Below are 11,784 nucleotides of genomic sequence, written 5' to 3'. Positions count from 1 at the left end.
TGCTGTAGACTCCGTAGCCATGGCCCTCCAGACATTTTTCGAAAACATGCAGACTGCTGTGGATATCCTCCAGAGGGATTTCGGAAACATCGCATTTCGCCACGAAATACCCGGCAATCTCTTTTTTCGGGTGGATTTCTTTCCATTTTCCTTTCGCCTTGTAGAGTGTGTCTTTCTCGATTCTCGCAATTGTTGCGCGGATTGTGCTGGTTGCAGCTTCTCCGACCGCGACCGTGTGCACGAGGGACGTCTGCATGTAGCCCCTTTTCCCCAGGGCTCTTTCCAAAGCGTTCGCGATGCTCGCCACACTAGTTTTGCGACCCCCTTCTCCCAACTTGTGCAATGGAGTTTTCCTCTCTGGAAGACGCACTCCTCTCGAGAAACGTAGCCAAAGACAAATATGTCGTCTACGAATGCCGGCAGACCCTCCAGCGGGCGCAAATTCGTGCTACCGAGGTTCCCTTCCAGATAGTCTACCTTGGAAATGTCGGACAACAGGTTGCTTTGGTACGCGTTTTCCAGAAGAAGGTGCGTTGCGACGGATTTTTCGCACCGGAGGCCCATTCTTCGGAAGGTTTGTTTTGTCGCTGTATTTGCTGTGGCTGCTGCGGCTTCGTCTGCTGTTGTGTCTGCACTGCGGAATGTTTGTTTTGCCGTGTGTACGCTTCCAAAAGTTTGTTTTGCTGTGTCTTCGCCTGCCGCTGTGTCCGCGCTTCCGAAGTTTTGTTTTGCCGCGTCTTCGTCTGCTGCTGCTGTGTCCGCGCTTCCGAAGGTTTGTTTTGCCGCGTCTTCGTCTGCTGCTGTGTCCGCGTTTCCAAAGGTTTGTTTTGCTGCGTCTTCGCTTTCGAAGGTTTGTTTTGTCGCTGTGTTTGCTGCGTCTTCGTCTTCGTCTTCGTCTTCGTCTGCTTCTGCGTCTTCGCTTTCGAAGGCTTGTTTTGTCGCTGTATTTGCTGGGCTTTTGTCTGCTGCTGCATCGTCGTCTTCGACTGCTTCTGCTGCGTCTTTGGCTCTTGCGAAAAATAGAGTAACAACATTGGAAGGTTGGAGAACTATTGTTTGGTTGTTGAAATCCAGAAGTTTTTCTTGCAAAACCATGTTTGTTCTGTTTTTGCATCTGTTGTCTAATTGTGCGCCCTTTCGACAACCGAAAATTTGTTCTTTCTCCAAAATGGTTGTCGAAAAACAAAAAAGATCGCTCTCTACATACAAAACGGTATATGGTTGTCTTCCCAAAAAACAAATTCCTACAGATCCTAGACCTTGTACTTTTTTGCCCGGCCAGATAGTCTACTTTGGAAATGCAGGACAATAGGTTGTTTTCGTACGCGTTTTCCAGAAGAAGGTGTGCGTTGCAACGGATTTTTGCGCCGCGCTCTCTACAAAACGGTATTTGTTCGCAGATCCAAGACCTTGTACTTTTTTTTTGCAACCAAAAGCTGTGTCCTTGTCGAAAATTGGTTGTCGAAAAATTCGTTGTCGAAAAAAAATATGCGCTCCTGTAACATATCAAGTCGTTGAAGCCATGCGAGAAGCAGAGGAGACTTAAACAGGCTCGATTGAGTCCCGTGTTCAAGGAATATCACATGTTACGATCGATCGAAGGCTGTGATCAAATCTTGCTATTTTCTCGTTTCCTCCTTCTCGCTTCACTTCGGCAGCTTCTGTGGTGAAAAAATAACTTACAGCGCGTTGACTGAGCGTATTTTTTTTTGTAAATTCTGTTCTGGTTCGTGTTTTCGGCCCAAACAAAAAAATCTTGAGTTGTCCTCCATGTTTTTCAGTACTGCTCGTCCAAGGGCCTGGGGAATATTTGGTTCCAGTCTTCTGAGAAAAATGTCACGCAACTCGCAGATTTCAAAATAAAAACATTGCTTCGAACGAAGGTTAATATCGTCGCCGCCTTTTTTCGCTAACGCTCCCTGCCAAAAAGGAACCACTCGTGCCAATTGTAACCATCCCAGGAGCAAACTTTTAAAAAATTCTTGTACTCTGGGCTGGCTTCAATGAGAGGTATTAACTCCATCGGCCGACTTAGCGAGGCTTAGTGAAGATTTCCCTCCCTTTCGAAACATGGGAAACAACAACCGTCGAAATAGCAGTCCGGATAATCGAAGCATATTATCATTGGTACAATCTGCTGCCTGTATTGGCAGAAAGGCAGTTTTGAAATATGCTCGTGGACCTTGTCCCAACCCAAATCCGCTCGCTGGCAAAGCTTTATGGTGACATAATCTTTGTAAATTTTCTCGCGAAGCTCTGGAGGGAGGTTTTGAATGGCCTCGGAAAGTTCGCAGCTTTCTTTCCGGCCCCGCGTCAGCCACGCGCACGTGTTTGTCGCTCGAGACATCGCGGCTCGGGCGGTATAACAGCGGGCTCGCTTGTTTCTAATATGTGGCCCTCCCTTCCCTGTTGTAAGTAGTATATAGGGAGTCAGACAAATACTATTTCAAAGAGGGAGAAGTATTTCCCGTTTTGCAACTCCCTGGTTTAACCGAAGCGAGCTTGCGAGCTTCGGACTTAAAGCTGGGGGTTGCAAAATGAGGAAATACTTCTCCCTCTGCGAAATGGTATTTGTCTGACTCCCTATATACTACTTTGGGACGGATGCAGGATTTTAGAGGAAGGGGTTCGAGAGACCGACCACCGAAGGGGGTCCCCTATAGGGTGTTCCGGGGGTATCCTGGAGTTCCCCCGGAAAATTTTTAAAATTGAGGTCCTCGGGAATGGGACTTCTGGCATTCTGAGGCAGGTCAGCGTGTCATAATGTCGCTATGGCGTTAGCTGGTTTAATTTAGGGGGCTCAACCGAAACCCCTAGCGAACATCCCCCTAGATCCGTCCAGCTACTTTTGAAACCAAGTCCTATCCTTTAGAAATAGGCCCTTTGCACGATCCGGTCACACGGTACACAATCAGACATGCTGATGCGCAAGTTGCGCAGTGGGACTTCCAAAACAAAGGCAGGTCCAGGTGGACTGGTACGAGTGGCATTGTTTTGGAAGTCCCACTGTGCAACTTGCGCGCCAGCATGTGTGATTTTGTACCATGTGACCGGATCGTGCAAAGGGCCTATTCCCAGCGAGTTTTTAGTCTGTACCAGGAGTTTCAGAATGAAAAGAAGTTGTAACTTTAATTCTTTAAGAGCCACATCGGAATAAGCACATGAACATATATTTTGAATTGGAGGACTTGTCATTGAAATTTTACCGCAGGAAACATTTTATGTAATATATGAAACACCAGAGACACTGTTTCATCGGGACATCCAAACACCCAAAACAGAGTTGAAAAAACGACGCGCAACGGAGTATTTTTGAAGAAATTCGAGGTGTTTCGATAGCCGATGAAACGCTGTCTCGAGTGTTTCATATATCTTCTCAATCGAAACAAAAACTAAGGAGTGCATAAGCGGAGAAGTAAAATCGTCAAAAGCTATGCTAATTAAGACCGGGTAACCAAACCTCCTTCGTGGTTGAGATTTTCTTTGTTTTAACTTGATGAATTATTAATGAGTTTGAGAAGTTGAATTCCTATGCGTAGTTTCACAAACCTGAAACCGAATGACAATTCGCCATAAACCTAACGGGTTTGTGAGATGGAAATGTGACCATCAATTCACTGAACAAAGATTGCTTCTGTTTCTTTCAGAAGAAACACATTTCCTTTCTTCACCAGAGAATCTATTCAAATTATACGATGGAGTGGAGACATTTGTAATGTTCATTGGATATCAACGAAGCAGTCACAGTTTAGTGGGCGCTATATTGGATGCCCACCCTGAAATTATCATTCCACACGAGTTTGGTCTGATGACAAGAATTAAAGGATACCAGTCAGTTAAACCAAACAATTTGCAGAGATATGCTTTGTTTCATGACCTTCACCATCTTGCTATGGAACAAGCTATGTTTGGAATACGTGCCAGCGCCAATTATACTAACCCTACTGGAGAGTTAACTAAGTATACATACCATGTGCCTGGTTTATGGCAAGGAGGTTATCAGAGGCGAATCAAGGTAATTTCATAATTTAATGAATAACGTTTTGTGCCCCTACAATAAAAGGCAATGAAAGATAAATATACAAGTTCAGGTGTAGTGTAAATCAACTAGCATTCTATCACGGATGCTGTTCTCTTATCGACTACGCTAATCAACATAGGTAATAGGGGGAAACGGTTAGGAAGGCCGCTTAACATCAAAGAAGCAAACAAACAGGCTGAGATTTATGTTGGAGGGCCCTTGACCCTGCACATCTTTTGTTTTTTTTCTCATTGACTATGCATGAATTACATAATCGCAATGCTTCTATTAGTTAGTTGTATCAGCGCACGTAACCACCTTTGGTGTTTTGCCACCGGCACAATGGACTTAGCTAGTGCTACTCTTACTAGTTTCAAATCTCTTCTTTATGACTACTACTCTGACTCGTGCTTTCAGAATGAACTACAATCCGGACAATCCTCGAGCGTTTAAAGCCATCTGTTTGAATTGCAACTCCACAAGAATTCTAGACGTACCAATAATGTGCTGCACGTAATGTGGTTTTTCTTCCTTTCTTTTGACATATATCTTATTACTGGACCCGCAGTAATTGGCCACTTAGCTGTTGCGATGTCCCTACCAAACCTCTACATATTGACTGTAATGTTTTTATTATTATTATTATTATTATTATTTATTTCTGTTTTGTTTTGTTTTGTTTTGTTTTTGTACCATAAAGGCAAAGCTAATAAAATAAAATAAAATAAAGGTTTTGTGCAGGGTCAACCCTCAAAATAGCAAACAAAATCATACAACAAAGAACTTTGCCAAGTTTCCCAACCATTTTCCTCAATTAACTAAGTATGCACGATCTATATTGATAGACAGTGAGTAGCCTAGCAGTGTGCATTCGTAATTAACAAAATGACTGCCGCTCTTTGCGTTTTCAAATTCTCTGAGAAGAGAGTTAATTTAATATAAAGTTTTGAACAACTGGTAGATTTATACTTAAACAATTAGATCATTCGATCTTGATTTCTACTTTATAGAGAAGCTCATAATCTAATTGCTAAACAGAAGCGTACAAACCTTTATTTGGGTGAGAGGAGATTACTACCAGGCTGAGCTTATTGTCTGGTCTGTGCTGACGTTGTTGCCAATTTCAAAGAATCTGAAAGTTTTTCCAGTCCTTCCACTAAGTTGCTCGAACATGAATTTGTGGGAGGAGCTTATGCCTTTGGAAACTGAAAACGAAGTTTCTAATGAATGTAAATATTGTGATTTGTGAAAATACAGTTAATGCAGTATTGTAAAGCCATAAAGGTTTAAAAACATGTCCTTAAATCGGAGTTCATCAAATACTTCTTTTGCTCGCTAATCCCTCTCTCACACCCTCCCTAACTTTCCCGGATGAACGCTTGTCAGTACAACCGCTGTTCCAACACACCGTAGTTAGTAAGACCAATTAAAGGCAAAAAAAAAAAAAAAGACGCTCTAATTTCAAACAACAGGCCGTATTCGCATTCTCGGCATTGGACTGGAACTAGCATGCAATGGAGACTCGTGTGGGGGAATAACACCAAAAAGAGATTAGTATCATTTGCATTTGAAAAGACTCCCGTATTAGCCTCAGTTGCAAGCTAGTTCCAGTCCTACACCGATAATACAAATGATGGTCTATAGGCCAATTCCGATATATTAAAATTCTAATTTGGCTCCGAGGCTTAGGGGAATAAAACAAAAGAAATTAATTGTTCATCCCTCATCCTCGATGGGATTTCTTTTGTTTATTCCCCTAAGCCTCGGAGCCAAGTTAGAATTTTAATATATCAGAATTGGCCTATTGGCCAAGCACCTGGTGGACAGTCAAGGCTCCTTTCAATGTAACGCTCTCATGACCTTTGTGTTTAACTCGCCTTCCATTGTTTATGATTGATTATATTTTTACGACTTGATTTCCTTATAAGGTGATGGGAGACAAAAAAGGAGGCGTCACGTCAGAGATACTTATCGACCCAAGCAATATGAGTAAACTTGAGGCGATCAGTCAAATTGTTCAAGTACCAATGAAATTCATTCATGTTCATAGGAACCCCTTTGACAACATAGCAACCATGATGCTTAAAAAAACATCGTCACGTAACGCTGCGAGAAACGCAGGAGTAATAGTGAGTTCCCTATTAGTAGAATGATTATTCCCTTCGCCTAGTTTTTTAAAGATTTGTTTTTCCGTAATTATAATTAATACTATTAGCTTAAAAGGTGTACTGTGATTGGCCAATAGAGACTAGGAAATAGTTACATGGCGCAAAATCTGCCACGCTGGTTAGCAAGCTACCCACAAAGAAAAGCCCAGCTTGACACATTCGTCCAGGACTTCCCTTCATTTCCTCTCAATTTCCCACAGTTGTTAGCTCGTCACGCAGCTCTTTCTGTCACGCAATGCGTCTTTGAGACAGGTTGCGTGACGATCAAACCACTGGTTCGATTTTCAATTTGGCTGCTCTCTTCCCCGATATGTATTTCTGCTTTACGTTAACCCTGAATATTTTTTGAGGAAATTTCTCCCTTCAGTCCTTACCATCTCATGAAAAGGTAGGATATCAGGCTAATGTCATGATAATTATTGAAGGAGGAAGGAGGAACTCCCCTTGTGGTCGGGGTGATTGTATTTACTGGTTTACAACCCAGGATGGCAAAATCTACAACGACCACTGTGTAATAAGTTAGTTTGGCACCATTTAAGATAATATGTAAAGTCTTTATTCTGGCCTAGTGGCCTAACATGAAAGTACGAGTATTTCTACTCGAGTATTCCCCCCCCCCCCCCCCGCTTCCGGATTAGATTCTAGATCTAGGTTCATCGCAGGGCTCCATCGTCCCTTCCCAGTTTTAAACTCGTCTGTACCCATTTATACACCTGGGTGGAAATAGGCGCCGGGAGGGTAATAAAGTGTTTTGCCCAAGAACACTCAGTGATCCCTGCCGGGGCGCGAACCAAACGCTCCATAGATAGCTACGCCCACGTTAAGCCCAGGAGCCATTTGACCTACATGATTCTTATTTTTAACTCGCGATTGCGATAACAACTTACGAGATCAGATTACAAGGCCATTTTGCCGCAGCAAAATACGACAAAAACGGCGTTTCCAACTGGGATGGACATGAAAGCCATTCACACTCTCACTAAACGAAATTCCAGTTCCTTACCTTTTATGAATTTGCTAAGTAACAGCATAATGGCGTACATCACATTATTACCTGCTTAACTCTCGTTAAAATTAATGATCGTAAGATGATAGTCGTGGCAGTATAACTGTACGCTTTTAATGCCATTTAATTTCGTTTCTAGCCGTTTTGGCAGTCGAGGTCCGGGTTTTCACAAAACGCCGAGGGAGACAACCTACAAGAGCTGAATTTTTCGGCCACGTTGAGCACTGTACACATAACCTGCCTCCCTTTGTCGGACTTCCGGCTGAATTGCGCATGCGTAGCTGACAAACACGTCGACGAGACATTGGAGTTTAACTTCCGCTCATTTCCATTGTCTTTAAAACCAATCAAAATCGAGCCTGTAACGGAACTGTCGGGACTTGCTCATTTCGTCAAGTTTGCGCAGCCAATAACCAATCAGATTTGCCAGATTTGACGCGGGAAGTCCGTTAATCGGATATTTCTAATGTTACAAGGAGCCAGTGGTAGCATTTCTCGAGGGCGTAACCGGGGGGGGGGACGGTCTTGGGGTGCCCGTGATCTCCCTCCCTTTTGTAAGCATTTTTTAAGCAAACAACCTACAACAGGTGACGGAAACGCCATGACAATCTGGTGAGTACCCTGTACCCCGCACTTTAATTTGACACAGTGTGATGCCCCACCCCCTCTGAAAAATCCAGGCTACTTAAGCCATTTTAAAACTATAAAGCATTTATATATTGGATCTCCGTATCCTTTATAACAGGTAAACAGCAAGCTTCACCTGCAAAAAAGCATCGCAAATTATTTTGAGTTAGCTGCCTCAAACCAACGCGTCAGGGAACGGTACGGAGATGCAGTTCTTGATATTCCAGGACACGAAACAGTGCTAAGACCCAAGGAAACGCTACAAAGATTGTGTGACCATTTGGGTGTCACGTGCTCTGAGGAGTACTTTGAAAAATGCAGTAAAATCATGTATGGAAAGCCTTCCGTCACGAGGGACAAAGTAGTGTGGAGTGACGAGCAAATAAAGCGAATCACAGAGATGATGAAAAGCTATCCTTTTCTGAAAGACTATTCGTTTGATAAATACCCTTCTTGAGCATGCGTCATGGACTTAGCTTTCAAATGGGCTCGTTCATTCCTGACAGTGTGTTGTTCTCATATCAATGTATCAATGTTTTATCCGAATATTCCAGTTTTCATTTTTTTTTTTTAATCTAGCACTAATGAACCCTTGCAATTTGCAATGGGAAAATTAATGACATCATTGCTATATAACAGAAACTGCTATCTGATAATATACTCATGTATTCATTCGTTTGAACTGCTCGAACCAGATCTCGCGAAGTTACGATCATTTGACATAATAAGAACAGATAAGCCGACAAAACAGACAATATCTCTGTACGAAAACATGGATGTCAGCTTTGCGCAGTCATTTTTCCACGAATTTACGCTCGGTGCTTCATCTGACATAAGTTATAATTAAATTTGTTTAATCTTAAGAAAAAAAAGCGGTTCTGTCTTGTAGAAACAAAGGATACCTTATGTTGTCTTAAACCAAGAGAAAATGCTTAAACTCAGTACGATGTTATAGAAATAAAGCCCTGGTCAAACGGACTCGCAAGTAGTCGCAAGTAGCCACAAGTTGAACTTGCGTAGAGACTTGCGTTGGGTGGCCAAACGGACTCGCAAGTTTCCTCGCAAGTACACGCAGGTCGCAAAAAACCCATTTCAAGGCAGACGTATCCTGTATTTCATTGGCTAATAATAGGTTAATGGACGTCACTCAACTTGCGTTGACTTGGGCTGGGTGGCCAAACGGTGAAAAACTTGCGTCGACTTGCGTGAAAATTTGATCTCGACCAAAGTGAGCGCAAGTCATCGCAAGTACGTCAACGCAAGTGCACGCAAGGCCTGGCCAAACGGAGTCGCAAGTAGACGCAAGTTCTCAACTTGCGTCTACTTGCGACTCCGTTTGGTCAGCGTTTAAGGGAGGAGAGTTTGACTCTGAAAGATCGCAGTTATAGCACATTTTTGACATTCTACTACCGGCCGAATCACAAACAAATCTCAAACAAGATTTAAAAGATTTGCTCAAGCCCCGATCGACCAAAAGACCGCAACAGTTTAACGCAACATATCACAACATTGTTGGACGCAACATGTTGCACGCGTTTGGCCACCCTGTTGCGACGTGTTGCGTCATGTTGGCGGTTGCTGGCTCAAATTTGACCATTTTCAAACTTGAGCCAACGACAACCAACATGTCACTGACAGAGTGGCCAAACGGCCGCAACATGTTGCGCCCAACAATTTGTTGCGTTGAAATGTTACGATCGTTTGGCCGAGGCTTTAGAGATCTCGTACTAACGCTGTAATGACTCGACCCAGTTACTCATGCGATTTTTCAAATGCACGTTTCCCGAAAAACTAACGGCGATTATACGATGACAATCGGTTGCAATCGGATACTGTTCGTAATCCCCGGCGAAAATTCCGGTTAAAGATATTGTTATAAGGAGGCTACTGCAAACGGTACAGGTGAAAGTTTCAAAAATCCGCACAAAATTTCTTTACTTTGTTGTGTTCCAACCGTTGTTGACCTGGAGCTGGTCCAAGTTGTGGAAACGTCAGTACTTGTTTTCTTCCAATCGCGTCAGTTGGAGGCTTTTTTCTTCCAATCGCGTCAGTTGGAGCCACAACAACACAACAGACAAAGCTGTTAACTGTTCTACATATTTGCCATGAAGTAAAGGTTTCCATGCAACTATGCAAAGAAAGTACAATAGAAAAAAGAAAAATACGAATTTTAAAACTCTTGACCACTAAAATTATCCCCACAATATATTAAACATTTTTATGTCTAATAAATCCTGGTTTTTCATCTTCTAGATTTGTCATTGTATATTTTCTTTAACATCTATTTTTAAGTCTATTTGACATACGGTAAATTAGCTACCAAATTCATGGATCCTTTTGAAAATAATTAGCAAGCATATTTCAAACGGTTCAACTAAATAAACGGTGAATAAATTAAAATACTTACAGAACTGATGCATCATCAGCACTCTTGCCCACTCGCTCGTGTGTTACAGTTTAAATGAAAGCAAAAGAACGCTGGTCACTATTGAGAGAAAAGGAAAAAGGTAAGAAATGGATTGTAGCTAATAATTGCCCCAAAGAATGAATTTTCACTGTTTACCTTGAGGCAAATAAACGTAAAAGTTGCTTCATTTACTAACTTATGTTAAACAGTACTTGAATTTTTCGGGCCAATTAAACGCAAAATTAAGCAAGTGGTTTCCGCGGGAGAAACGTTATTCACTTGTTTTCAGTAATCTTTTGTTTCGTCTGGAACTGAAATGTATATCCAAGTGAAATTACGAAAAACATTGTCATAATAAATAAGAAATAGGAATGGTAACTAAAGTTTTACTCGTTTTATCGTAAATAAGTCATTTTGGGAGAACTTGCGAACGCAACTACCGTATCAATTCTCGTTATTCAAACATAATAATTATTATGGTTATACTAAAAAAATAAATAAATAAAACGTAAGAGTGGGTGAAATTCATTGTTGAAAGGTCTCTTTTTCGTTCTTTTTTTTTAATTCAGTCTTTCTCTTTGCTATCCGTCCATCGGGATTATGACAGATTTCGCTCCGAGTTCGCTTGACTTCAACTTGATGATTTTTCCAAGGTTTTCTGTGCCACACACTTCAAGGGGTGTCTGAACAGTCTTTCACGTGTCCAAACGAGAACGCACAACAGAACATACGAAATATTGCCTTTGATGTAGTTTTTGATCACTATTTAGTCAAAGTATCAGCAAAAGTGTTGCGTTTACAAGTTCTAAGATGACTGGTTACGACAGTGTTTCGATGGCTTCCCGTTCGCTATACGACGTTTTACAATTCTTCACAATTCTTTACTCGAGATGAAACGTTTTAGAGATCAAAAGACCAGAGAAGTCTCGCTTAAGATGGCTCCCTACAGTTTTACGATTGCACGCGCGCATAGGACTAAAGCTCAAGTAATCACTGTAATCTGCGGGCGCTCAGAGGAAAACGTCAGTGTTTTTCGATTTTTATGACGTCAAAACGAGGACAAAAAGCAAAACTGGCAGTGAATTTTCTCGCGTTTCCTTCGGTGAATTTTTTAAAATTTGGCTCAGTTGTAACCACATAAAAATTCCTATAAAATACTCTATTTTTATTAAAATCTGTCAGAGCTAATCTAATATATTTAGAAGAATGACAAATTACAGGATATTGAAAAACCGTCTGAACAACCTTGACTTTTTACCAATTCAAAATGTCAGGCAATATCATTTCCATGATGTGGCAAAGTATGAAAAAATTTCACCGAAGGAAAGTATAAATATTAAGGAGTTTAGGCCAAAATGAGGAATTGGAATGGATATAGTATATGTCTTTAATTCCTTTAATTTAATATCTTTGTATTTATTTTGGTGCTTGTCGTCTAATACTGAAGACAACTTTCGAAAAACGTGTGACTGTTGGTGTTGCGTTTTTTAAATTTCTCCAGTGTAGAGTAGAAGGAAAGCATTTGATGCATTTTCAGAGTGAAACCTCCGTTTTC

At 41.6% G+C, this 11,784-nt stretch overlaps 1 protein-coding gene across 1 annotated transcript; it reads left to right on the top strand.

Annotated features, from left to right (window-relative positions):
• The first annotated feature begins 1,518 nt into the window (after nt 1-1,518).
• LOC145502859 (uncharacterized) lies at nt 1,519-10,103 on the top strand. The gene is made up of 3 exons (XM_081482260.1): nt 1,519-4,015; nt 5,950-6,150; nt 7,941-10,103. Exons 1-3 carry the CDS (start codon nt 3,560-3,562, stop codon nt 8,277-8,279), a joined length of 996 nt encoding a protein of 331 aa, XP_081338386.1. The 5' UTR covers nt 1,519-3,559; the 3' UTR covers nt 8,280-10,103.
• The last annotated feature ends 1,681 nt before the right edge of the window (nt 10,104-11,784 follow it).

The sequence above is a fragment of the Orbicella franksi genome, chromosome 11 (genome assembly GCF_964199315.1).
Source record: "Orbicella franksi chromosome 11, jaOrbFran1.1, whole genome shotgun sequence".
In the NCBI taxonomy this organism is placed as follows: domain Eukaryota; kingdom Metazoa; phylum Cnidaria; class Anthozoa; order Scleractinia; family Merulinidae; genus Orbicella; species Orbicella franksi.
The sequence above is the reverse complement of the archived record's forward strand: the minus strand, read 5'-3'. Positions and strand labels throughout refer to the sequence as shown.

Bases quoted from the DNA above. Each gene is read 5' to 3' on its own strand.
- LOC145502859 (XM_081482260.1), top strand. From the start codon at position 3,560: ATGACAATTCGCCATAAACCTAACGGGTTTGTGAGATGGAAATGTGAC. The intron at 4,016-5,949 runs GTAATTTCATAA...TTTCCTTATAAG, and splicing joins GTTATCAGAGGCGAATCAAG to GTGATGGGAGACAAAAAAGG. The intron at 6,151-7,940 runs GTGAGTTCCCTA...CCTTTATAACAG, and splicing joins CGAGAAACGCAGGAGTAATA to GTAAACAGCAAGCTTCACCT.